Below are 26455 nucleotides of genomic sequence, written 5' to 3'. Positions count from 1 at the left end.
TAAGTGGATCCCGCAGCCATCCGTACTGCCGTATCGGTTGAGACCCGGATAGTAGAAAAGGTAACACTTTGCAATATGCCGAGTTGAACATGTACGTAGTACACTTGGACTCCTGAATAACTAGCCCAGGTAATAACAGTTCACTATCAATAGGTGATGACCCTTCACATCCTATACTATAAGGTAAAATGTTAATACGTAAAAGCACCTGGGGAGACAAGTAGCCACCTGATTAACTACTATTCACAATTTCACCCTGCGGAATTTAAAGTCCAACCTACCCCAAGTGTAATGCAGGTTAACATGTTATGAATTAATATCATCATAAACCGATCCCCTAGTCCCTAGTCCCCAGCCAAATATCACGCCTCACGCCTCACCCCGACCCAAACCTCTCCCTCGCAATCCTCTTCAACACCTCCATCGTAACATCCTCCTTGCGCCTATACTCCCTAACCCTATCCTCCCTCTCCGCAGCCTTAATCCTAGCCTCTTCCTCTCTCCGCACCTCTCGCTCCGTCTTCCGCCTCTCGGCCGCCGCCTTCAAGCGCTTGTACTCGGCGACCGAATCCCCGCCGCCCATGAGCTCTGCTTCGTTGACCTCTGCTGCACCCCCGCCCGGCGACTTGTCTCGGAACCCGCGCATCTTCTCGTTGACCTCGCGTTTCTTCTCCAGCTGCCGCTCCCGCGTCCCGGGTTCTGCCCGCGGAACTAGTTCTTCGAGGCGCGCGCGCTGCTCGACGCGATCGGCTTTTCGCGCCAGACGGAGGTCCGAGATATGCTGGGTGCGCTCCTCTTCTGCCTTCTCGCGCTGCAGGTCCAAGTCCTGCCGATTGGGTATGCCTGGGCCATGTCGCGTAGAGCGGGTGGCATCGGAATGATGGCGGGGGTAGCTTTGCGCAGGAGCTGACCCAGGTAAAGTTGGCCCATACTCGTCGTCGTCTTCATTTTCGCTTTCCTCCCCTCCGGAAAGCGTCAAGTCATTGCCCCCACCAAGTCTCTCACGATTCTGTCCGCTCGGTCGCGACGACGGCGACGTCACCGAGACTATACTACCTTCCCCCACAAGCTGTGTACTAGCGCCAGCACCAGCCTTCCTCGCTTCGGAAAGCGTCTCAGGACTATACCAGCCCTCAGCCAGCTCCCCACGGTTCCACTTGCCAACAAAGCTCTTCCAGCGGCCTTTTACCTCCCTCTCGTCCAGCGCCGCAATGTCCTTGCCTTTTTGCACTTCGAGGTATTGCGCAAATAGAGGCTTGAAGGTCTTAAGATCGGAACGGACCAGAGGCCTCGCGCCTAATGGGAGCTCGATTTGGATATGGGTGGGAGGAGTCGAAGAGTGGCGACGCCTATGATGACGGTGATGATCAGGTGTATGATGGCGGCGTCGCGCCGAGGACATCGAAGGCGAGCGCTCGAAAGGGGTAGAATTCGTACGGTGTTCCCCTCTCCCTTCTCTCAATGATGAGGTATTCGGTCGTGATACGGAATCACGCCGTCTAGAATGTCGATGGTCGTCATATTGGTGTTCGTATCTACTTCCACTCCCCTTCTCATAATCGTCGTATCTCCGCTTGACACGTTTCACGTCATCTAACTCGTGCTCATCCTCCCCACGCGTTCGCTTATGATTCGAATGACGTCGGTGGTCTCCCAGTCCGCGGTCTCGGTAGCCGCTAGCATCAGCCATTGATGCAACGATAGCAGCAGCCGCACGGGGGGTAAATTGGGCGATCGTGTAGGATTCATATGCGTCCGAAGCCGCAGTAGAGTGACCCCTGTTGGTTCTGTTCTTTCTTGGAGGACATTGTACGTTGTATGTTGTACAAAGGAGAACAGGCTAATAATACGTAGTAAGCCGCGGACTAGTAAAGTAAGGTACCACCCGTCGGGCATTTGCGCCATGTGCCGTGTGGAGTCTGCATTCTGCATTCAATTGTATGATACTTACATAAGCGAAAATGTCCATCAAGGTTCTCACATAATTCTTGTACTAAAGACTGTCTAAAGTATAGAATTATTTCTTGCTAACAACCTACGCGACTATCGTAACATCCAAGTTACCTACTAATTCCCATTCATCACAAGTAATGCAAAACAGAAATCTAATACAATATTTAATACAATAATTGTATTGTACGAAACCGTGTCGCTGCGCTATGTAGTGGAGGAGCATCTGTATCTCAGGATACCTAACCGAAGCAAAGACTCGGGAAAATCCACAAATAAGTCCATCAAGCCCCCTGGGGACCCGTATGTATATGGCCGTTTACTATCAATCCCTATCTTCTGAACTATGTATCGAACATCTGTCACACCACGAACTCTGTACGTAAATCTGCGCCAAGACTTACTCGTCATGTCTTACAAGGTCTTATGAAAGCCCCCAGATACGCGGCAGGCCAGCCGGTTGAACGCCGACTCGTACAGAACGTAGACAGTCTAGGCTTGGATTCTATTCGCTGAACTTCAATCCAGACCCAATCACCCCGGAAGACGCCAGGATAGCCGATTGGGGCTCGTCGACGATACAAAACCCCCTCTAGGCGGGGGGTATATCGACCACTTGATCCTCAAAATTCAGTCGAAGTCCCTATCGCAAGGTCCGTATAGTTAATATTTATCGCTACCAATAGTTCGTAAAAATCCTCATAATCTCTTCTCCGAACTGTCGTTCCCCTATATGAAATGTTTCATGTTCCTTCCTGTTCCCTTAAATATATACGTCCCTGACTTCCTAGATATATACGTGCGAATATTCCGCTCTCATGGGCTTCATCCATAATCCTTGGGGATATTAGTTGATCTATCGCTTTGTCGCTTCCGCCAAAGGCATCGTGTAGTTGGATGCCAATCCAGACGCCAGTAGAAATGGTCACGTTGCCCCCTCTCCTTTAGTTCGGGGTCTTGTCCTGAGACCCTCCATGCATCTTCGCATCCAGTGGGTCTCGGTGAATCAAACAATTAACACACGCGCAATCATCGCCACATCCGCACATTCCGTGACCGTAATCGACGAAGAGAAATTCGCTGGGCGATAGATTTAGATCGTTCGCACCCGGCGACTCCGTGTCGGCTGGGCTGTGCGTCGGTGGTGGTGATGCTTCGCCTACCGCTAGCGGCGGGTCCGGTATTGAATTACCCGTATCAATATTCCCGTTTACGGGCTCTTCCTGGAAAGCCATGACATCGCGAATATACTGACACGTTGCTTGGTTGTACGGGTGGGCAGGGCATCCAAGACAGTCACATTCAGCGCCACAGTGACATACGTGACTCGTATAGGAACCCGAGGCATCTCCATTTGGTTCAACTTGGGGCAAAAGATTCGCTACTAACTGCTCCCATTGCGACTGCTGTAGCGGGAAGTGGTACGTCCCAAATGGGACCTGGTCCGAGTATAGGGCTGGTTGGTGGAAATTGTTCATCGGATATACTTGTTGTTCGGCCGACACTTGTGGCGGAAAATGCGCCGTCATAGAGCCGTTGCCTGTAGGGATTTGGGGCATATAGCTCATCATGTTTGAGGACTGCTGAGGCCCGGCATGAAGTTGGCTCTGGAATTGAATATGGGGTTGTATCTGTGGAGGTTGTTGTACCCTCTGAGAACAGCAGCTTCCAGCTTGTTCCAAAGATGGTTCTTGCGAAGAATCACCAGTGCTCGAAGTCGGCGTGTGGTAGGGCGAGCTGGATGCACCAGACGTCATCGTTTCTGAACTAACCGTTGAATTATTCGAACAGCAGTCTGGGATTCCATTCCTGGAAGATTGTGCTGGCGATATGTTCGACAAGCCGTTGCTTAGGGGAAGTAGTGAAGGGTCTAGTGGCCTCTCTAGACGAGAAGCTATCTGCGGATAGGGGGGATATTGGTGACTACCATTATGTAAGGGTGGGATGTAATTCGTATAATCAGCGGAAGATGCCGGTAAAACACTGCTAGCGCCAATCAAGTTCAAGCTGTTAGCGTTCATACGCTGTAGAGCGGAAGCGGAAGCATCAGTAGATTGTTTTCGATTCGGCTTTGCTGTCGGCTTCTGAATTCGAAATGATGCTTGTTTCGTAGGTGATAGCGGCGGGTTGTCTGGTGGTTCAGCCTTGACGATGGCCGGCGTGCCGTTAGTCTTACTAGGCGGACTACCACCGCATCGACATGATCCTCCTTTAGGGAGCGCAGCCGTTACATTCCGGCATTGGCACGACTTGCCCGGCGGATGAGGACAAGTGCTCAGCGGTCGACCCGGCTTTCGCACAGGTAACAGCATACGGTCTCCTAAATGCGCGCACTTGGTCGATCGATGTCCTCGTATGCATGGCTCACTAAAAATAGGAGAAGTAGTCAGTGGGTGAAAACAGCCAAGACTGCGGCCATTTCTTCCAGATACTGGAAGAGCCGTTTGTTACACAGACTCTCAGTGTCAAATGAGGATAGTTTGCTAGGAGAGGCGCCCCAAACTTAGCGTAACAGCATGCAACCTTCCGAGACTCCCCATGGGACACTGCACAGAGACAAACAGCAAAGAATTGTATCCGACTCACCAGGCCATCTTTTGTCCATTAATGATAGGCATCTTCCGTAGTGTCGCGCGGCAGTACCGGCGCAACAGAAGCTCGAAAGTATGCTGGACAAGGAACGTTATAGATCATGTAAGAAATATCGACTGCCCCAGAGACGGCTCGTCTCAATTTTACTTTAGAGGTTGATTTCTAACGTGTCAGTCGAAAGCGAGGCGCATAAGGACTCTTCCCATCGAGATTGTCGCGCGGTAGGTAGCGGTTCTTCTAAGTCGTACTTGGAAAGATAGGTTGACTGTTGACTGTAGCATGAGGTGAAAAGTGGCTGGCGTCGTGGAACTCGAGGCTTCGAGAAAATCGAGATGAGCTAGAGCGCGCGACGCCTAAGGTCTCACAGGGGCCTTGAGCAGACGAACTCGAGGCTTAGGTCGTTATAGAGGTAGAGATGTGGTATAATGGATATATCAATAAGAGATAGGGTCTTAAAAGCCGCGAGGGTAAACGAATGAAGTGTAATATGTCCGGCAGAGTGTCGTCGATCAATATGGCTGGTATGAGTTGAATACCGAGGCAGAGTAATACAGGTTGGGAATATGACGGCAGTCACTCAACAATGGAAGTCTGGGATCGGCACCTCGGGGTTCCGTTACAGGTTATGGATATCGGACGGTGGATGAAGGGTTCACGGTGAGACGATCAGGTGTAAGTAGCGACTAATACTCTGAGAAGAGACTCCGGAAGGACAGAGACAATTTGGAATGTTATGACCGATAAGGAAGAGTGATATTGTCCAGGGGATGGGGAGGGGAAGAGGTTGTTTCTCGTCTGATTCCCACATGTAACGTCCCCAGCCAACAACGTTAGTGGAGGTACCCAGGTAGGTAAGACTGTGCTTCGAGTCGAGGCTGATGACAAGACAGACCGGATACAAGAAGTCTGTACCCCCGGGGAATGTCTCGGTCCTGCAGTCTAGATGGCGGTAAGAAAGGGGATTTATGACCGGGATCCAGGTTTTTAGATGTCAATGTTTTCCAAGGGTCATCAGAGCGGTTATAATTGTCTGAAATAATTGTCTGAAATCCGGGAAAGGCTTCCTTTTCAATGGTGGTTGCGTTGACCGTGGCGGTTTAATGTTGCTTTCTATATAATACCGGTAAATTGTGTATGTGAACTATATGTAACTTGTTAGAGATATTGTACCTCTTGGCTCTTGGAGCTCAACCGGTTCGCTTTCGTCTTGTAAGCTTCAACAGAACCACCAAGTTGACCAAACCGTTTTCCAGTGAAGCATACCTAAGGGTTCCACCACAAGGAGATAGTTGGTTAGTTGGTTCATACCATAATAGACCATAAAATATCTACCTAAGTAATGGTCTGAGTAATGGTCTGAGCTCTCTAGGAAAGGGTCAAAAGGTCAAAGGGTATTAGCAAAAGTGAAAGATGATTGGGATGGTGACTGTCGTGTTGTCTGTGGGGGTATCCCAAAACGAGCAAGTTTTGATTGGCTGCTTAACCCAAATGGTGCTGACTTCGAGTTAGATCCTTCACTTTCCCTTTCCTCTTGGACAGGGATTATGCTATGTAAGTACATAAAGTATATATGTATGTACTACATGTACTTATGTACTGCAGAACGCGCTAATCGGGGGGGACGGGAGCATTAAAAGGGTCCTGCAGAAGATGCGTATCATCTACATCCAATGACATGGTTAATGATGATAGAAAATCAACTTTTATGGAGGGGCTGAAAGGGAGGGGCAGAAGGGGGCTCGCAGCCAGAAAAACATGAAGCTGTGCAAATAGTCTTGGGGAACGTGGAGCTAAAATCTAAAGCACGTACCTAGAATTTTTTAGTTACGGTATAAAAAAAAGGATACGTCATCTGGTCACATATCGGTTCTTTTTAAAGCTTGCTTACAAGGCGTTTTCGGCACTTGCTCTTGATATCTAGGTACCTACCTAGGCAGGTACAGTACGGGTTTATGACAGCACGAACGATAAAATGCTATAATAAGAGTCAACCTCTTTCCTATTCGGGTATGTCCCCAGTATCAAAAGCCTCAACCTTATTATGTGCCTAAAATGCAATGCGGAACTTTGGCAGATTCTTGACGGCAAGTGCCTTACGTATATTACCTCTTGCTTACAAGTACAAGTACAAGTACAAGTACATAAGCAAAGATGCGGCTCTTTGAAGAAAAAGGCAACAACGATATCTACAATGTTTCTCTACCTTGAACCTACCTAATTTATCATTCGATGAAAAAGAACCAAATAGATAAGCCTGAACTTTATGAGGCGCAGATAAATCACCAACTTCCATTCTCCGTTAACTCATGCGTACACAGTGCATCTCGTTTCTGGTTACTACCTGTTGTTACTGGTTAGTACCTATTATACAAATACTACCTACACATCAGTTACCTGTGCTAAAGAAGTCATTGAACTCTACATAATCTACCTAATACCTGCTCATACATCACGGTGTAAGCTCTGTCGAAACTGGCTAGTTATAGCAAGCTATTTGCACTTGCACCAAGATTGGTTAACTACTGGTTGCATGGTATAAGCCAGCATACGAAGTACGAGGTAAAACATTCAACTACATGTCCAATATGAAAACTCGGATATCAAATAATCGGTCCTGCAGCGCTAATAAGCGACATCTGACCTCGATTAGATTTGAGATTCGAGATTCGAGATTCGAGATTCGAGATTCGAGATTCGAGATTCGATACCGCCGGGATGGATAACCGAAACCTAATTTTATCGAGCTTCGGGAGAATTCCAATTGGCCCATCTATATAGCATCTCGCGTGCTTCCACCTCCGGGATTTGCAATTACCCTAGACCTATTTGAGAAAATCATCGTAGCTATCTTACTGTTTACTGACTACCTCCATTGCAGGTGGCCATGTTGCTATTTCTCAAGTATCAAGGTAGATATCATGCTCGAAATTTGCGAAATTTGCGTTTGCTAGCAAACTAAAATCTGTCGAGTTTCTTGCTTCCCCTCGCACAACGTCTCGTCCCAATTCACCGATGGGATCTGCCCTTGACCACATGGTCGCTCTTAGAGATGATATTAATCACTTTAGATTAACACATATATCAATGTAGTACCTAATATAAATGCATTGTCTCACGAAGTTACCCCTAATACCTGGTTCATCATCTGGCTGGTTCATGACGCTCATGCCTTCATGTCTGATAGATACGAAGCATCTGTTACAGAAGAGGCGTCTTTCCGGACTGGTTAAACCACTCTGCGTGTAGCAAGTGAATCGTAGGGATATACTAAGAAGCTCTGACGGCCTGAATATGTTGGTATCCAGGCTGGGTAAACGTCATCGTCACGGCACATAGCCATTAGTATTTTTTCGTGAGCTTCAAGTACGATATAACGCCATCGACAGATCCTGCTTATCAGTCACTCTATGGTTGATAAAGACAACTGCATTCCAATATGAAGCACAGTCCAGGTCCGACTCTATATGTGCACAGGTAGGGCTTGATCTTGCTGGTGGCCCTGGATCGTTATCAATGGTGTACTAATAGGATTGGCTCTGCCCCTTGCGCCGCCGGATCATCTTCCATTGTCAGAGTTGTCAGAGTCTGCAAACATATCGACGGCTCTCATACGCCTCCTGGTCTGGGCCCCAGCTGATTGCTCCTTAGACAAGCTGCCTGAGCCAACCTTTCCAATATCTTCATCATCATCCTTCTCTTCGCCGCTTTGACTACCCTTATCCACCGTTTTGCCAACCGAGTTATCTCGTTCCGCATCTTTCGTTTCGCTTTCGTCCATGGGTTCTCCGTCTTCACTGTCATCCATTGGAACGCCATCGATATCGGTATCCAGGTCCGCTTCATCCATTGACATCTGGTCATCCATCGCCTCACCATCCACGTCGTCAATTTCCATCTTAGCGGCCTCATTATCGTGTCGTGCTTCCCCGGTTGTAGGCAGAGGCACGAACCCTTTCCCTTCGATTTGCGTAGTAGCCAAACTACCGGCTTCCACAGTTTTCCATTTGCCTTTCCTAGCGGTCTCATCAACCTGCTCCTCCTTCTTCGCACTCGGGGGATTCTCAAATGTCTCATTGAAAAACTGTTGGCTCTCATGCGGAAACGCGCACCATCCTTCCCACAAACCTAACACTAGTTTGACACTTCGTTTCCATTTATCTGCTCTCAGACGACCCCAATTGAGGCGTTCCGCTGTAAGGCCCAAAATCTCGAAGACGTTATTATTTTTAAAAGATACCTCAAAGAGCTGGCGGTACCTCCAGGCATGCCGAACCCCACTCGTAGCGGACGACGAGAGAATATCGCTCACGACATACAACCCAATAAGACTCGCAGCACTCGTATCCTGGTTCTCGCTTAGCTTTGCGTTTGCGTCGTCGGGAAAGGGCGTCGAGTTGTGCGACTCTCCGTAGTCTTCTCCATTTTTACTAGGTTTGCCACGCTCTGGATTTGCTAAAGTTAACGCAAATGGTTTAATAATGTTGGCTACGATCATGTTTACAATCTCGTCTGCGCCTCTGCTCGCGTGGGTGATAGCGAAAGTCGTCACCCTAGCAATATCACCTTTCCGAATCTTTGACAATGTCGTCGGAAGACGAGCTAGCAAGTGTGTCAACCTGGTTTTGTCGAGCGGGTTCAAATAAGTGTTTTCGTTGTCGCCATCCATCGGTTTGTGTCCTTCGTCCTCGTAGTCTTCTTCGTCAGAAGAGTTATACTCCGAGTCTGATACGAATTCGTCGATAGCAGTAGTATATTCGTACGGCAGATCCTTTTCAGGAACCCTCCAAGCGTGGCTGCCTTCGAATAGCGGTATATATTTTCCCTGTCGGCCGACCTTGGCTTGGCCGCCTGTGATCACTTCCCAGAGTCGCCACCGATACCACACTCCGCCTTCGCTACGTGCATCCCACAGCCATGCCCATTTCTCTTCTTTTTGTACATCGGGCCGTGACATCAAAAGGGCTTCAAACTCCGGGCCATGAGCTAATACAGATTCAACGACTTTGTGGATTAATTGGAGTTGTTTGATGTCTCTCGGCGCTTGCACTGGGACATGGAAAATAGTTCGGCTTATCGGTCCTCCCCCTGTATTATAAGACGATGGCGGAGCAAACCCGCGGTGAAAGCCACCCGGATGATGAGAATTATTGTCATTCGCTTGCGGGACTGGCTTTGCGCCGAAGGCATGTGAGGTAGACGAAGATGTGAGGCTCGACGTAGCCGTGGTAGATACTACGGCAGACGATAGATGCCTATGTAGCGATAGATAGAAGCCGTAGCCAAGATATCGGTTCTGTAGAGAGCTGACTGTCGCGTCGATATCCGTAGCGGGGGTCTCCTTAGACAGCGTAACAATAGCAGCGATTGATTTCCTCTCTGTGCTTCCCGCAGGAGGAGGTAGGATCTTCACATTCTCTACAGTCAAGCTCGGTGGCATAAGAGCTTTTATGACAGCAGGAGATGTTCCCGGTGGAAGATTTGCTAGGCGGAGCGTAGGCTTCGCTATAGCCTTCTGCTCGGCCAGGTCCCTCGATCTCGTGTCGCCTTCGTCGTCGCTCGCGTTAAAAACTTTGGAAATAACCTTAGGTCGTGGGACATGACCACCGTCACTATCGTCGTCATCGTGGAATCCGAGCCGACCCCGGGTATCATCCGCAGCTCTTCTATTGAAACCCGGTTGGTGGTTGTCGAGCTTCCTCTTGCTACCGAAGGACGTTGGCGCAGGGCCCAAAGATCCAGGGCCACTCTTCAAGCCTGGCCCACCGCCAAAATGTCTCTTTGGCGGTACTGGCCTACCACCTTCGCGACCGAGAGGACCACCCGGAGGTCGAGCACCAAATGCGAGTGGTGGACGGGAAGTAGGGCCCGTATTGTCATTTTCATCATCGTCGTGATCGAAACTCTTGACAAAACTCTCATATACTGCGGCGGTCTCAGCAGCTTCTCTCTTACGTTTGGCTTCGGCATCAGCTTTCTGCTTCTCGAACGCGGATTGCTTTGACGGCTTCTGGAGCTTCGCCTCGACGTCAGGAAAGTCGGCAAGTTTCTTAGAAGACATTATCGGTAAATTTGTTTGGAGTATGATTACGTAGGACGTCGCATTTTGTGAATAAATCGCGCTTGGATTTGGTTAATAGAATGAATGGTGGTTTGGCATTGGAGATTTAGAGAAACATTAAAGGTTGATGAAAGAATGGAAGCTAACTGGGGTGGGCACCTCACTACGGATTACGGAAGTATTCTATACAATCTCACATGCCTTGGATCAATGTTACATAACACATACAACCTTAAGCACTTACATAATACATGCATAGGTAATCCGTACATAAGGCAAAAGCTTAGCATCGAAGTGCTCCGGTACCTAGATACATAGCATATAAAGGCAGACCCGCTCCACTAAATTTCGACGATACACTGCATGTATTTATTACACGATCCAATCGTATGGTATCTTACACTTACACTTACATACCTAGTCTTACATCCAGTCAAATCAAAGGCGCTATTCAAGACATAGCCTAACGGTATTCAACTGTGGGATATCTCCACCTGGTTTCCACATCGGCGCCGGTGCGGGGAGTATAAGTCCAAATATATATAATTCATAGTCCATAGCTAAGTCGAATATTATCGTTGTTAATACTAGTTGTTAATATCTTCGTAACTCTCATGTCCTTTTCTTAGGACATAATTGTTGTTATGCCACTAGCAACGCAAGTGTCCCCGGAAGGTTGGCCCATGACTGAGGTTCTATCTTGTCCAACCCCAGTCCTCCAAGATATCACTCTCGATCCAGATATGACCCCCAAGCATGACCCCCCTACTAGCATCCTAATCATAGGTGCCGGGGTATTCGGGCTCAGCACCGCCCTCGCGTTGACGAAGCGCCCCGAGTTCGCATCTACCTCTATAACTATCCTAGACCGTTCCCCGGAGGCTGGCGTGTTCCCATCGCGGGATGCCTCTTCTATCGACTCGTCGAGGATCATCCGTGCCGATTATGCGGACCCGGTCTACGCAGCGTTAGCATCAGAGGCACAAGCTCACTGGCGGCAGACCGATCCGGCCTCTCTCGGTGGTGAGGGACGGTACACTGAGTCCGGATTCATCTTAGGAGCCGACTCCGAGCCGCTAGTGCGTGATAACGGGACGTCAACAGGTCTTGCCTATGCTAAGAAAAGCTGGGTGAATGCAATGGCGCTCGCGCATAAGGAAGGACGGCCTTTAAGCTCAATTCGCGTTTTGAAGAACCCGTGGTCTGTCGGCGGTACGTAACGTCGAAAGCCCCTTTTCCCCTCGGGCTAATTCGGGAGATTTTATTCTTATACTTTAAACCCTCCAAACGCCATACTAAAATGAGAATAAATATTGACTTACTGACACAGTGGTATCTGGCACGGGAGGCGAGTTCGCTTACTGGGGATACCTCAATACCGCGAGTGGTTGGGCAGACGCTGAAGCGAGCATGAAGTGGTACTACGAGCGTGTCACTGCAACGGGTCGTGTAACTTTCGTCAACGGGACAGCCGAAAGCCTCGAGACAGACGAATCGTTAAGGAAGGTTACCGGGGCGCGACTTAAGGACGGCAGCACGCTATCAGCCGATCTCGTAGTCGTCGCCGCGGGCGCCTGGACACCTACGCTGGTAGATCTTTCAACGCAGGCCGTGGCCACCGGCCAGGTTCTAGGTTATATGGACATCACCGAAGAGGAGCAAAAGAGGCTAGAAAAGGTTCCAGTGATGCTAAATGTATCGACGGGCCTCTTCGTGATACCTCCGCGCAATCGTGTGCTCAAGATTGCGAGGCATGCATATGGATATCTGAATCCCAAACCGGTGTCAAAACCGCCCCTAGGAGTTCCCGGTTCGGCAACGCCGGAGCTGATCTCACAGCCGTATACGCATCTCGACGATGCAGGTCTCTCGATTCCAGAGGACGCCGAGAAAGTACTACGAGATGGTTTACAGAAAATAATACCTTGGCCAGAATTACAAAACCGACCTTTCTCCCGAACTCGACTTTGTTGGTATACAGATACCGAAACGGGAGACTGGATAATAGATTACCATCCATATTGGCAAGGCTTGTTCGTTGCTACAGGGGGGAGCGGGCACGCATTCAAATTCTTGCCTGTTATTGGTGATAAAGTAGTAGACTCTATTACAGGAAAATGCCCCGAAGAGCTTCGGAGAAAATGGGAATGGAGATCCTCAAATACTGAGTTGATAGCAACAGAGGATGGCAGCCGGGGCGGACAACCGGGACTAACATTACAAGACGCAATGAAAAAATAAACTTACGAATCTAATTTAACCATAAAATCACATAACGAAGATCACGAATCAAAAGACACGAGTGCTAATGACAACGCAATGGGTGAAAAGATGTATGTTTTACTTAAGGAAGAACCTCAAGTGATGATAATCCATCTGAAGTCCAAACGATGTTCCATAAAGGACCGTGAGGAGTACGTGAGACGTTACTAAAATGTCCAGACGGATCATGACGCATACAGCCAAGATCACCCTTGTTCTCAAGCTCTGCGGAGCGAAGCCGCCGAGATAGTCCATGTCCACCTCATTACCACCCTCGTAACGCAACCACCGATACTGACGGGCAATTCGGGGTATCACAGCCTCCACCGACGCCATACGACCAACCGTATAGCCCTAACCTTATGCGTCGAATTAATACGGCACTATCGACCTGCGCGAATGCCGCCGGAAAGTATCACGGGTGCAATCTAAGCCGCCAATCCGGATCTGAAGAGGTTATTCTTTTTTTTTTCCTTGTGATGTGAAATCATCCTTATTTCCTTCCAGTGTAGTAGGACCTTCCTATGTTTAACGCCGATGCAATGCAATGTTGGAAAACGACAATGATACAATTGACGGAAGTCCATGGGCTTTGGTCGGCCCAGAACGACGTCGTGACTCGTAAGGCGAAGATTCATAAAATCATAAGGAGTCGGTAAATTTACAAATCCCGGATGGGAACCGATGGAAAGAGTCTGATGACAAAGGTGTGACTCGAAGAACACGTGTCAACCATGAAGTCAACGTGTTAAAAGACTCTAGACCTTGCGGAAATCTGGATGATATTAGTAACAGAATACACGCACAGACTTGGTAATGCTTACCTTGCAGGACAGGGTAAATCATTTCGAATGCCTGGTAGATTTCTTCTCGGACTTTGGCGCCGGTCAAGACTATCTTGCCGCTCACAAAGATCAGAAGGACTATCTTGGGCTTAATCATGCGATAGATTAGACCAGGGAACAACTCAGGTTCGTAAGAACTGAAGTTGTGATGGCGCGAAGCAAGACCCTCAAGTCTGATAGGAAACTTGATATCGCAGCTGCCAACAATGTTCTGGATCTTGAAATCGCTAAACTTGGCGTTGAAACCAAGCTTCTGGATGATACGAGCATATTTACGCGAGGCGAGCTTCGAGTCATCTTCCGACTTAGCGCCAGTGACAACCATCTTGCCTGAAGCAAAGATCAACGCTGTTGTCTTTGGCTCACGAATACGCATAATAACAGCGGCGAAACGCTGGTGTTCGTCAGCAGAGTCTTCTAAATAATGAATGACTGGGTTTACAATACCTTTGGGTTGTACTCGGCGTTGCGAGCATGCAGGGCAATCGTCTTCAAATCCAACCGGCACTCAAGGTTGACAGTTGCGACGATATTCCTTTATCATGCGCGGTAAGTTTAATGTCTATAAAAATGCGACATAGGTTATACATACTGCAAGGTAGGAGTTAACCCACTTCCTCCTTGGACAGCCGCAGGTGTAGCAGCGGGTGTGGCGGGAGTCACCCCGGTACCGTTTGCAGCCTGCTGAGGCGCGCCGTTAACGGGTCTCTGGCCGTTAGCCTTCTCAGCATCGAACGAAGGCGGTGTGAGATCACCAGCACCCCCGGGGAAGGATAGAGAACCAGGCGCGGTAAAGGCTTTGGCCTGTGCGGCAGTAGACGGGTGGGTATGGATGGTTTCCATCTTGCAAATGCACGCTCAAGCTTTTTAAGGCTGAGTGAGTCAGAAGAATAGACCTATGGGATCCAAGCGGTTAGAAAAATAGTTTTAAAAGAGTCAATGCGCACCGAAGCCAAACAGGTACACAACCAGTAGAAGATTTGGTAGAGATAAAAATAGAAATTGTCGAAACAATCGGAAGATGCAAGATTGAGGCTGGGTTTAAATAAAAAATAAAATAATTGGTGCCATCATAATTGGTGATTCAGGTATCGATGAATCAGGTGTCGAGGAGGGGCAACGGACCGACCGCGAGGCAGGTAGAAGTGGGGGGTTGTCAAGTTGTCAGGTTGTCAGGTACTGAGTGATTGATGATTGATATCGGAAGTGGGAATGAGGCAGTTAAGATACCCAATCAGGGCTGTTTTCTACAGGTATGTTCGGTTTCCATGGTGTCGAAGAAATTGACTTCGTACTGGGGCAAATAAATAAAAAAAGAAATAGACAGCCTTACCAATTAGTGTGTTGGAGATAAACAAGTCAATGTCTCCCCAACACCCCCAACACAGTAGAGGCTGATACGACGATACGGTCGTTGGATCTTTCGATCGGTTAACCTGAAGGCACACACACGAGATGTAGATATCAGATGTCAAAAGTCACTCCTCGATGATATCGGAGAAGTTCGTGAGCTTTGCTCCCACTGATTCGAAGCGCAAGATATGAGTGACTGTCGAGGTCGAGGGATCTAAGATAGGATTCGACGACAACGACGGCGGTGGAAACTCGGTCTCTCGCAACGACGGTATCGAGGGAAGGCAAATCCTCAGCCTTGTGTTTTTCTTCAAAACTCGTCTTCTATTGTTGATCTATCTTCTTCTTCTTGGCTACACAGCACCGTGATCCGTGCGTGTGAAATATGCTCGAGATCAGGTGAGACGCGGGTTTACTCTTCCTGATACAGATGCTTGAATCCTGAGATAGGCGAGCAACTGGTAAACAAAGGACCAACCTAAAGGATGGCACCTCCGATTTTTACTTTGTGTCGCCTGTTTGCCTAATTTAGCGAACAAGCGCGATACACGATGATAACTTGGTATGGTTTCGGTCCCAAAGCAGACGATGTAGCTAACAGTAGTCCGCGGTGTGACGTTGAAGTGATGGGAGTGAAATGAGAAAGGACGCGGGGTAAAATGTAGGATAAGTATTGTAAGGTACGTACTCTCTCAATCACTGTTAGAAGGAAGGTGGGGGGTACCAACAATGGTGACGCGGTTATGAGAGAGTGAATAAAAAAAAATAAAAATATTACGAGGGTCAGACTCAATTGACAGGCAATTGCTGACAAAAGGTCCGTTGTGGCTAATGCACTTATTGTTTGTGGCTGAGAAGGATTATGGAGAGGGGACCTTCGGGTCGGGGATTCCGCGCGCAAGAATTTTCGAAACATTGATGTTGAGGGGAAGCCGGGCAATTTATAATTTTTGGAGGCAAGCGCTCTCGTGCAAGTACGCACAGACTTTTTAGGTAGGTACGCCCCAGTGTGGCGGAAACCTACTATCCACTGCTCCCTGCTTCCCTTCCTTAGCGGACACGCTAGCATCAATGCATCCAATCATGTCTCCTCGCTTGTCCCTTATTTTATCTTCCTTAATCTTTTTCTTTCCTTGCCCGTACTCTAAGTTCTTACCAAGTCTTTCTCATGTTCCTCGTCATCGCACTATTTCATCCACGCAACCTTCCACTTTCGCGTCCGTATCAAACACTAAACACTACTTATTCCACGTCCTACGCGACTTGACGAAATTTTCTTACGCTCATTCGCACCTTGCTCTCGTCTATTCTAATACTTACTACCTAATATCTAGGTCAATATTATATTATCGACGGAACTTGCGTCCTGCTTTCGTGGCTGCAGAAACCCATGATTCGGTCGATTACATCCACAACCTACGCAGAAGCATCGTCAGTCCGTTTTACGGCTAGCAGTTCGCACTGGGCCCGGAGCTATTGGATAGCCACCAGTCCAGGCTCCTAAAATATTGACGGGTGGGTGTGAGCAGGACGGAGTTTTAGACCCCAACCATACCACACCCTGCGAGGCCTGGTTTACCTGCCCACCCCTAGCCTTCTTCTTTCTCCCTGAAACGCATTCACAACGCCTCCTCTTTTTACCCCTATTATCATGCTTTTTGTGTTTTGATTGACGCTTGGCCAGTATCGCAGGTTTCGCTCAGCCTCCACAAGAATGCATATCTGTTCACATTTTATCGCGAATGGAAAACCCCAAACAATGGTTCAGGAGAGGATTACGTGGATTAACAAGCTCTTTCTTTTCCGTCCCGCGAGTACCTAAACGAGGTAAACGAGACGGCAAATTGTTAGGTTGTGCTGCTGTCGCACTCGAGCATCCTACAAATTTTATTTTATCCCTCTTTTCTTTGTTTGGCTGTGATGATCCCTTTTCCGTGGATCAATTGTAGGTCTCATTTCGGTGGTTTCGGAGGTACCAGCCGCAGTCGCTCGCAATCGGAAAACGCCACCCTTGACCAACACATTTTTTTTCTCTTGTCATTTTTCCTTTTGTTTTTGTTTTTTTCTTGACGCCTTTCCCTTTTAGGAATGGAAACCCGTACAAGAGTCTTGCTCGTCTAACAACTTTGCGTTTCTCAAAGCTGAGTTCGCTGGAATAACCTGATCGAAAAGCTAGAAATTATCATCTTCGCACTTCTCCTTTGGGGATGTGCGTTATCGCTTTGGTTGAGAACTGAACGACATGATATTCGATCTCACTCGTGTTCAAACCCCCCTTGTTTTGGTATCCATTCTTGTGGTTTCGTATTCTATCGGTACACAAGGCAAGGACCTTGTTCTAGTGCACAGTAGCCTTCAGGCAAATCCCTGCCAGTGGCCAAACGCATCATTTTCTACCTAAAAGAAAAAATTGAAAATTTTCAATTTTTCATGAAAATCCTCCCTCGGCTACCAGCCTCATTCAGCTGCACCACTACGTACCAACCAGACAAACCAAAGAAAAATTCCTTGTTATGCATCCATTCTTGGCAACACCTATGACTCATTGATAACCCTTTTTCTTACAGAGTTCAATGCAGCGGTCGGTGCACTTGTCGAGTCCGTATACTACAACTTAAACTTTTCTTCCTCGCGATATTGATATGATTTAAATCATATGGCGTAGTCCTAGATGATATCTCTAAATCCTGTTTTTTCGGACTTCAGGTTCGTTCGTATTGGTAAGTTGTATGTAATAATTGTCCGCCGCTGCTGCCTGAGCGCTAATTTTCGCGCTGGTGAGAACGCGACATCCCTGTAAGACTAGGAGGCTTGGCTCTCTCGGCTGGTATGGGATGTGTATGCAAGCGCTCGGTACTCTAAATCACCTGATGTAACGATAACGGTCTGACAATGCAAGCTGCACAAATTTGCGGCTTGAACATGCAAGTAGCCTCTGGTAACCAGTATGTATGCACTGTGTTCCTTTTTATTGCTGTTGTTTTTATTTCTTATCGATATACAAATGTAATATCAATTTCTCCCCTCCGCATAACCAGTTAAGATACAACTCTTCAAAAGCTCTAGTTAAAACTATTATTTAGTGATAATATAACTATGGTCTATTACATCATTCTTGTCGAGTTACGGTTGACCTTTGCATGTGCTTTGCTTTTAAAAGCGGCATATTTATGTACGTGAATGTAAGTATTTGTTCTAGTTGGCAGCAGCCCTTCAGAGTTATAATATCGTCAATATTAAGTCAACATCAAGTCAAGCTTGATAGGTCTTATAAGTGCCAGAAGTAAAAGCACCGCCATACTTTCAAGGCTGAAATGCGATACCTATCAATTGTTTCCAGTTCGCTAATTGAAGCAATCATTGTGGTAGCCGGGTAGCATCAACTAAAGCATTAGAGTTAAAAGTCGATGGCATGAGTTATGTATATTCTTACTAGCTTGCTTTAAGTCAAGATTATTTTCTAAAAAGTATATATACCCAATAACTAAATAAGACATGCTGAGCACGAAAAACTAACCTAGGTGATTGGTAAAAGTTGGCTTCTACGAAGCTTATAAACATAATTGACTAGGTACCTACATATAATATAATTAAAAGAGCCTCACGAGCACACGACCAAGGCTGTCGAGATATATTCCGTTTCCATTTACATCTCTACTATGATTGGTCAAGTCACCTCAAAGGTAATGTTCTCGTGGTTAAGATAAAACAATACCTACACCTCCACTACAACAGGTAATTCAACGTCTAGGTCAATAGGTTTGGTACAAAGACTTGTGCTCACCGGTGAGTAAAACTAAATGATTACCTACCTATGAACTTTATTCGCGGGGCATTTTCACAACTTCTAGATATTGCTTTAAGCTTTGACAACTATAGCATTCCTACCTAAGATGCTAATACATAGTAAGTCTTAAGTAAGATTGTAGCTAGCGACACGCCCCAGGAGCTAGTACGAATAAGACTGTATAATATCAAAAGGTATTATATCTTTTCGTAGGGATGTGAGATCTTTTACATTAGGTAGTTACGGTGAAGCCGTCAGCCCTGTTGTGTCGTGGCATATACCCCATGCCCGATCCACGATTCGTGCGCGGGGCCCCTTACTTAAGTTGTATTCCCTTAATAAATCTTATATACGGGTATAAGCATTTTTTTTATTTGGAAGTTGCGTAAAGGAAAGGAGCGAGGTTAAGATAGATAGTGCTTAGGTAGTTATCAATACACTATTTTCCTTCCCTTGTTTTTACGATTGTACTGATGAATTATAGATCTTGTATGTCGTATAGTGTTACGAGTTGCTAGTTGGTATATGTATGTGTGGCTCTAAGACTAGCGACAATGGATGATAACACGTGTTCGTGATGGATGGCGGAGATATGGTAGGTATTAGATCAGTTTGGCGAGGACGAGCCCGACCGGTCGAGGTCACCGACGCCAAACCCCGATCGTCGTCGGTATGCGGCGGGTCTGCAGACGGAGGTGGGGGGCTGGGGGGGTGGAAGAGAACCTGCAAGCCTTTTGTACCGTTGAAAAAAACAAAGTGATGATGTGATTAAGTGGGGGTTTCCACCCAGACGGGCTCTGAGGCTTCTGGGCTTCTAGACTATCGAGACTAGACCGTCTAGACTTCGTTATCTATTGGTATAATCGTGTCCACTCACCGTTCGCTTGGGAAAACTGCCCCTGGCCATCCCTGCTCGTGGCTTTTTATACTCGCCGACGAGCCGCCCGCGTCCGCCACACACCCTATTGTTAAAAGCCAGCAGGCTTGAGGCAAATTAGGGATTCCCATCCCGAGTTAAGATAGACCCCTCGGTCGATCTATTACGGTTTATTACGTATGTATTGGAGAGGATTGCTTCGCAACCGAGACGCCTACATATTATTCGTACGCAGGGCGCTTATGATAGGCGATGATAGCGAGTTGGCAATCTAGGACTGGCCAGAATAGTCGAGAATAGGACATGTCGGTGTGAATTTGTTATATTTCGGATCATCCCCATCGGTTTGCTGGCCAGTGGCCATTATTCTGTAGTAGTTGTTGTAAACGTGTACTGTACCTAAGAAAAGCCAGCGAATCCCCGTCACCGCTAGTTATACAGAGGTAGTATGCATTGGTAGATGTAGGCAGGTAGTAGCTAAAGTTCTATGTACCTTATTGCTTTCTTTTGGCTTCTATTAGGCTTCCGACGATACACGAATAAGCCCTGGAAAGCTCCGTTTACGGCACTGGTCCAAGGTACTAGCTACACTGCGATACGTAGTAAGCCTTGCAAACTCTCGCTCCACATCTCCTCAAGATCCTCGGATAACTTTTTCTGCTTCACATCTATGTAAGAGGTAGTCTAATCCAAGTGACCCTCTACGAGACCCTCTAGAGTATACTGCCGGGCCGCCCTTGTGTTCCACTGGACCCGTATATACGAAATAGGAACTTTTTGGCTTTTATTAACACTTGAGCTGGCCGTCTTTATCGAAATCAAGTGGTCACGTGCTTTTGCTTTGAGGGTGTGCTGTATAGTTTGCACGACCGGACTCCTCATCCCTTATTCGATTTCAGGGTATTAGGGTTCGATTTGGTTAGCTAAGGGTGGGAAGATGACTGTCATCGATACCAGCAAAGATCTATCTGCCCTATTCCTTCAACAGGTCAAGGCTACCCCCGATGCCGTTGCCCTGGAAGATGGACCTACGACGTTGACTTACGCCGAGCTCGACCGCAAGGTCGATGCACTTGCTACCCGTCTTCGTTACGACGGAGTTGGTCGAGATTCTCTTGTCGGCATCTTGCTTGGACGGAGTGCAGATTATGTTATTTCCTGCCTTGCTGCTCTCCGTGCCGGCGGAGCATTCTTAGTCCTGGAGCTTGCGTACCCTCCGAGTCTCCTGGCCGCTGTTATCGAAGATGCGAGACCTACCGTGATAATAACACACATGGCGCATTCTGGCAAGATCAACTATAATACTCCCCTCATAGTTCTTGACGATAAAAGTTCATATGAAGATGGGGATGCTCTGTCGAATGGGACGTCGAAGACGCTACCCCCATTGCCCGCCGAAGATGACTTAGAGAAGCTTGCCTTCGTGTCCTACTCATCTGGCACTACAGGAAAACCCAAAGGGATTGCAAACCCACATAGTGCAGCTGTTTTATCGTATGACTTAAGATTTGGGGTCAATGATGTCAAACCGGGTGACCGTGTGGCCTGCAATGTGTTCTTCGTCTGGGAGATATTACGTCCGTTACTACGCGGAGCGACCGTAGTAACTGTTCCCGATGAGACCAGTTACGACCCCGTTGCTCTGGTTAAATTACTTCGCTCGAAGACCATCACGGAAACTCTCATGACACCTACTCTGCTCGCAACAGTCCTTGCTCGACACTCACAGCTCGGAGACCGTCTTCCGGATCTGCGTACATTATGGCTTAACGGTGAAGTTGTGACAACTGACCTTGCGCGGCGTGCTCTCAAAGCGCTCCCGAAGGCACGCCTATTAAATTGCTATAGTGCTAGCGAAACCCACGAAATCGCTTGTGGAGACATAAGGGATATGGTTAATGACGAAGCTCGTGTCGTTCCAGTTGGTCCTCCCCTGGACCCGGAGCATACATACATCCTTGACGAGGATGGCAAAAAGGTTGAGACGGGCGTTAGCGGCGAGTTGTTCGTTGGAGGAAAACTTTTGGCACGAGGGTATCTGAACCTACCGGAGGCGACCGCGAAAGCTTTCACCGACGACCCCTTTGATCAGACACCCGGCGCACGAATGTACAGGACTGGAGATACGGCGCGGTTACTTCCTTCAGGGCTTCTTGAAATTACTGGTCGTGTAGGAGCAATGATCAAGATTAGGGGTTACAGCGTGCAGCCTCCGGCTGTCGAAAATGCAATAATAAAACACCTCGCAGTCCGCGACTGTGCCGTGGTCGCTCATGGGGACGGCCTCGATCGCCAACTTCTCGCTTATATTGTTCCGGACGAAGATGAGTCTGGTGATCGAACAGTCGTAAAAATTGACGAGGCCGGATTCAGTCCGGTTGCACGGCGCGCTCTGTCGGACCACCTCGCACATTATATGATTCCGGCCCTTTGGGTTGAACTAGATAGCTTGCCTACTCACGAAGTGTCCGGAAAAGTTGATCTCAAACGCCTTCCCTCGCCGACCAGGTCGCGAAGCCCTGCGTCGTCGCTGGCACCCCAGCATCGCAACCAGAAAATTACTATCGAGGATATTGCGAAGATGTGGGCTGCATCTCTTAATATCCCTTATAAATCTATAATGCAGCAGGAGCATGACTTTTTTGATCTGGGTGGCCATTCGTTAGCGCTCGTCGACCTCGTTACAAGACTCACTGGCACATATGGCTTCCCCGTGGCTCTGAGTCGCCTTGCTGGCAACCCGACATTAAAGGGACACCTGGAAGTTGTCTGTGATGCGCGTGATGGATATACTGCATCTGTACAGGCTGATCTACCTGCCGTTCTGCGCGCGGACTCTATTCTTCCCCCTGAGATCAAGCCTTCGGAAGCTAAGATGCAGCGAATTAGCGACGCAGATACGATCTTGCTCACCGGTACGACCGGATTCTTAGGAGCATTCCTACTTAGCACTATTCTAGAAACTACTTCGGCACAGGTCGTATGTCTCGTTCGTTTCGCGGATCTTTCAAAAGATAACTACTCCGCCGGAGTAGCGCGAGTTCGTAAGAACCTCCTCGATTTGGGTCTCTGGAACGACTCAATTTTAGACCGTATAGAGGTTGTCCCGTCAAACTTGGCTCGGAAACGTTTCGGTCTTTCACCCGAAAGCTTTGAAGATTTGGCTTCCCGCGTGCAGGTTATCATTCACTCGGCTGCTACGGTCAACCTCGTATATCCTTATGCTGCTATGCAGGGAGCTAATGTTTTTGGTACGAGAGAAATTCTGCGACTCGCGTGCCGAGGAGGGGCGACTGTTCATCACATCTCTACTAATGGCGTGTTGCCGCCATCCGTTGAAGGCTGGTCTGAAGACGCCATGTTGGATGTAGACGAGGTGCCTGAAAAATTAATAGACGGATATGGCCAGACGAAGTGGGTGGCAGAGCAGCTCGTCCTCGAGGCTGCGAAACGGGGTTTACCAGCGAGGATATATCGTCCAGGAACTATCAGTGGCCATAGTGTCTCGGGGTCATCAAATACATACGATCTCCTTAACGCCCTGATCGTAGAGTCGCTGCAACTAGGACACGCTCCGGACATCGAAGGCTGGTATGCTGAGATGACTCCCGTCGATTTCGTCAGTCAGGCGATTACGTCCCTAGCTGATCTCGTGGATACGGACCAGCGCATATTCCATCTGGGTGACCCATCTCCAGTACCAACCAAGGAGGTCTTTGGAATCCTTGGCGAACTTGGATACCCCACAGAACCGCTTGGATGGGACGAATGGGTTGGCATGTGGGAGGAAAAGAGAGGATCTAGCAAGGGAGACAGCATTTTTACAGTTGACATTCTCCGTCGCGGCATGCCTACGGTTGATTTCTTGAAATGGGTCACCGTCCTCAAAGATCCGGCAACGGAGCCTGCTCTCGCTAAGACTGGCCTCCAACGTCCTAAGATTGACCACAAACTGTTCGAGACTTATACTCGGCACTTCTGTGCTCGGGGTTGGTTACCACGTGCTCCACGACGGATCCAAACCAATGGAGTCGCCAAAAACTCGAAACGAGGCCCGCTAGCTGGGCGTGTCGCAGTCGTTACGGGAGCATCGTCAGGTATTGGTGCCGCCGTTGCTACTGCTTTAGCTAGAGAAGGCGCTCATGTGGCCATCGCCGCTCGACGTACCGAGGCTCTCGAGGATCTCAAGAACAAGCTCTCTAACTCTGGAAGCAAAGTGCTGGTACAGAAGACAGACGTTACAGACCGAAAACAGGTCGAGTCTCTCATACAGACCACAACGGAAAGGCTTGGCCCTGTCGATATTCTCGTCTCCTGCGCCGGTGTCATGTACTATACGATGATGGCAAACGTGCACACGGAGGAATGGGAACGTACCGTCGACGTCAACTGCAAGGGTCTTCTGCATTGTCTCTCATCCACGGTTCCGTCAATGCTATCCCGCGGCGGGGGCCACATCGTCGCCATCTCGTCAGATGCCGGCCGCAAAGTGTTCCCGGGACTGGGCGTGTACTCAGCGAGCAAATTCTTCGTAGAGGCCACACTGCAGAGCCTACGACTCGAGACCGCTGGGTCCGGCCTGCGCGTCACCTCCGTGCAGCCCGGAAACACGGCCACCGACCTCCTTAATATGTCTACCGATGCCGAGGCTATTAAGAAGTACGGCGAACCGACTGGCGCCAAGGTCCTCCACCCCGAGGAGGTTGCTAGCGCTATTGTTTATGCCCTGCGTCAGCCCGCGCACGTTGCTGTTAACGAGGTCCTGATTGAGCCCAGGGATGAGCCTATATAAGAGTACGGATATCAGTGACTATAACTGGTGGCCCCGGTGTAATATTTTTGCATATTAACGGATTCATGACGGTCATGATGATTGGGTTCCTGAGTAGGTGTATGATGTACAAGGGGCTCGAGAGGGTAAAAGGGCGGTTAAAGAAAAGGGGTGGTGAGAAGTTGAAGAGTATTATGACAATGATAATGGGATGGATTGTTGTATGATGTACGAAGTATTCAAACTAGCTGCGTTACTCGTCCGCGTAAGCGCTTACGGAAGGGTCTTTTATATATTAAACTATTTTAGTATTATATAAAAAGTTTAATAATTAGTAACTATCGTTAGATAAAGTTTATTTTGTGTATTATTTTTATACTATTCGCATGTTTCAGACGTTATACTTCTTAGAAAGTAACCCACCAAGGAAATAGGAGCTTGCTCTTAACTCGGGCAAAATAGCAACTGGCGGAACACATTCACAAATGACACTAGAACAGGCTCGAAAGCCCGATAAAATTTGTTTCCCACATCCACAACTTTCTATTATTGGCGTTCTTGTTGCTAACTTCTTTAAAAAGGCGCAGTTGGAAAACTCCAAATCAACCCCTGACACAACATGTCAGATTCCTGTGGTGATAATAGTACACCCGATCAACATGTCTAGACTTGCTAGAAGATCCCCGGCCGTTGCATCCGTCGTTAGCCGTAACAATCCCGGAAAGTCCTGATTACCCCCATCTATGACCTAAAATTTACAAGATACCCTTCTTCTAAGAGTTGGAAGGCGCTTAGTTGCCTCCTAGCTTTCCTAAGAGACCTTGTAAAAGGCTACCTACTTGGCCGGCGGCACCACCGGCGGCACCGGCAGCACCACCGGCAGCATCACCACCGAGGAGACCTGCGAGAGGGTTCGCGGCAGCAGCATCACCGGCGGCACCGCCAGCAGCAGCGTCACCGCCTGCTGCGCCGCCGAGAAGATCCGCGAGAGGGTTTGCGCCGTCAGCACCGCCGCCTAGAAGGTTTCCGATTAAGTCGGTGAGCTGGTTGCCGCCTTGTTGTTGGTCTGCACCAGCTTGAGCGCCTGCATCAGCGCCTGCAGCGGCACCGGCATCTGCACTAGTTCCATTTTGGCCATCCTGAGCAGCGGCGGCTTGGGCATTTTGTCCATCTTGAGCGTTGCCCTTACCCTTGCCCTTCTTGCCGTCCCCTTGGTTGGCATCGCCTACAGCACTGCTAGTTCCGTTGTTGGCGGCTCCGGCATCAATGGCGGCAGCAGTTCCGTTGTTGGCAGCGCCCTGGTGATGCTTCTTCTTGGGGAATCTAACATCCAAAGCTATGTATATGATTAGTACTGTTGATGCCAAGATGACTAGAACGGTGCATACCGAATTCTCGAGGGGCACGGGCTTGGAGAGCTCCCTGAGGTTGCTGGGTTGGTAGGGCAGCAGCGAAAGAGGCGGCTGTGGCCAAGGCCATCAAAATAGCACCGAAGTTCTTCATGTTGAAAAGAGTGTATGTCCAGACACTTAACAGAAAATAAAGAAGGTTGAAATAAAGTTGTCAAGTGACGAAATAATACAGCGTAAAAGAAGGTATGAGCACAGCTTCATACAGTTAGCTTAGACCAGACCATGTTGGATATTCGACTTAACTCACCTCTTAAGAACAAGAAACGACCTAGAAAGGAAAGGTTGACGGTTGAGGCTGATGTGGATGTGTGAAGAAACGAAAATAAGATCAGATTGAACAGCACGGGGAGGCGAGCATTTTATGGACAATTGAAGTCTGTCGAACCTTGGATGAGCTCGACTATCTTATCCCTGATTAACGTGGCATCGCAAGGTCTGTGATAGACGGTTACATTCTAACTAATTGGCAGCTAACCCCATGGTCACAAATGATGCTTGTAAACATGACATAGCTTGATTTAAGGTAGTGTATGTATGTACGTTAAGAC

At 48.3% G+C, this 26455-nt stretch overlaps 8 protein-coding genes across 8 annotated transcripts; 3 read left to right on the top strand and 5 right to left on the bottom strand.

The window, feature by feature from the left end:
• Nucleotides 1-119: 119 nt before the first annotated feature.
• F5Y00DRAFT_245361 (uncharacterized protein) lies at nucleotides 120-1964 on the bottom strand. Its single transcript, XM_048008953.1, has one exon. The coding sequence runs from the start codon at nucleotides 1688-1690 to the stop codon at nucleotides 377-379; it is 1314 nt and encodes a 437-aa protein (XP_047861735.1). The 5' UTR covers nucleotides 1691-1964; the 3' UTR covers nucleotides 120-376.
• A 629-nt stretch (nucleotides 1965-2593) lies between these two features.
• On the bottom strand, nucleotides 2594-4881 carry F5Y00DRAFT_160663 (uncharacterized protein). The gene is made up of 2 exons (XM_048004692.1): nucleotides 4537-4881; nucleotides 2594-4317 (listed from the first exon to the last, which is right to left on the bottom strand). The coding sequence occupies exons 1-2, from the start codon at nucleotides 4566-4568 to the stop codon at nucleotides 2895-2897; spliced, it is 1455 nt and encodes a 484-aa protein (XP_047861734.1). The 5' UTR covers nucleotides 4569-4881; the 3' UTR covers nucleotides 2594-2894.
• A 2824-nt stretch (nucleotides 4882-7705) lies between these two features.
• On the bottom strand, nucleotides 7706-10758 carry F5Y00DRAFT_160649 (uncharacterized protein). Its single transcript, XM_048004691.1, has one exon. It carries the CDS (start codon nucleotides 10598-10600, stop codon nucleotides 8099-8101), a length of 2502 nt encoding a protein of 833 aa, XP_047861733.1. The 5' UTR covers nucleotides 10601-10758; the 3' UTR covers nucleotides 7706-8098.
• A 585-nt stretch (nucleotides 10759-11343) lies between these two features.
• On the top strand, nucleotides 11344-12841 carry F5Y00DRAFT_255005 (FAD dependent oxidoreductase; the record flags this gene model as incomplete). Its single annotated transcript, XM_048010243.1, has 2 exons — nucleotides 11344-11812; nucleotides 11931-12841. 2 exons carry the CDS (start codon nucleotides 11344-11346, stop codon nucleotides 12839-12841), a joined length of 1380 nt encoding a protein of 459 aa, XP_047861732.1.
• Nucleotides 12842-13620: 779 nt separating this feature from the next.
• F5Y00DRAFT_255004 (TATA-box-binding protein) lies at nucleotides 13621-14550 on the bottom strand (the record flags this gene model as incomplete). The annotated part of the gene is made up of 4 exons (XM_048010242.1): nucleotides 13621-13637; nucleotides 13687-14101; nucleotides 14155-14242; nucleotides 14300-14550. The coding sequence occupies 4 exons, from the start codon at nucleotides 14548-14550 to the stop codon at nucleotides 13621-13623; spliced, it is 771 nt and encodes a 256-aa protein (XP_047861731.1).
• A 1539-nt stretch (nucleotides 14551-16089) lies between these two features.
• Nucleotides 16090-16992, top strand: F5Y00DRAFT_160522 (uncharacterized protein). Its single transcript, XM_048004690.1, has 2 exons — nucleotides 16090-16575; nucleotides 16745-16992. Exon 1 carries the CDS (start codon nucleotides 16132-16134, stop codon nucleotides 16510-16512), a length of 381 nt encoding a protein of 126 aa, XP_047861730.1. The 5' UTR covers nucleotides 16090-16131; the 3' UTR covers nucleotides 16513-16575; nucleotides 16745-16992.
• Nucleotides 16993-20330: 3338 nt separating this feature from the next.
• F5Y00DRAFT_245344 (acetyl-CoA synthetase-like protein) lies at nucleotides 20331-24826 on the top strand. Its single transcript, XM_048008952.1, has one exon. It carries the CDS (start codon nucleotides 20662-20664, stop codon nucleotides 24514-24516), a length of 3855 nt encoding a protein of 1284 aa, XP_047861729.1. The 5' UTR covers nucleotides 20331-20661; the 3' UTR covers nucleotides 24517-24826.
• A 460-nt stretch (nucleotides 24827-25286) lies between these two features.
• F5Y00DRAFT_265133 (uncharacterized protein) lies at nucleotides 25287-25998 on the bottom strand (the record flags this gene model as incomplete). The annotated part of the gene is made up of 2 exons (XM_048011758.1): nucleotides 25287-25831; nucleotides 25884-25998. 2 exons carry the CDS (start codon nucleotides 25996-25998, stop codon nucleotides 25287-25289), a joined length of 660 nt encoding a protein of 219 aa, XP_047861728.1.
• Nucleotides 25999-26455: the final 457 nt, after the last annotated feature.

The sequence above is a fragment of the Daldinia vernicosa genome, assembly GCF_022497035.1.
Source record: "Daldinia vernicosa strain CBS 139.73 unplaced genomic scaffold F5Y00scaffold_51, whole genome shotgun sequence".
NCBI classification, from domain to species: domain Eukaryota; kingdom Fungi; phylum Ascomycota; class Sordariomycetes; order Xylariales; family Hypoxylaceae; genus Daldinia; species Daldinia vernicosa.
This window is presented reverse-complemented; position numbering and strand designations above follow the sequence as displayed.

What these genes read in the sequence shown, in the direction of transcription:
- F5Y00DRAFT_160522 (XM_048004690.1), top strand. Translation starts at nt 16,132, where the DNA reads ATGCATCCAATCATGTCTCCTCGCTTGTCCCTTATTTTATCTTCCTTA.
- F5Y00DRAFT_245361 (XM_048008953.1), bottom strand. Translation starts at nt 1,690, where the DNA reads ATGGCTGATGCTAGCGGCTACCGAGACCGCGGACTGGGAGACCACCGA.
- F5Y00DRAFT_160663 (XM_048004692.1), bottom strand. Translation starts at nt 4,568, where the DNA reads ATGCCTATCATTAATGGACAAAAGATGGCCTG. An exon ending in AATGGACAAAAGATGGCCTG is followed by an intron (nt 4,318 to 4,536) that starts GTGAGTCGGATA and finishes TCCTATTTTTAG; the next exon opens with TGAGCCATGCATACGAGGAC.
- F5Y00DRAFT_160649 (XM_048004691.1), bottom strand. Translation starts at nt 10,600, where the DNA reads ATGTCTTCTAAGAAACTTGCCGACTTTCCTGACGTCGAGGCGAAGCTC.
- F5Y00DRAFT_245344 (XM_048008952.1), top strand. Translation starts at nt 20,662, where the DNA reads ATGACTGTCATCGATACCAGCAAAGATCTATCTGCCCTATTCCTTCAA.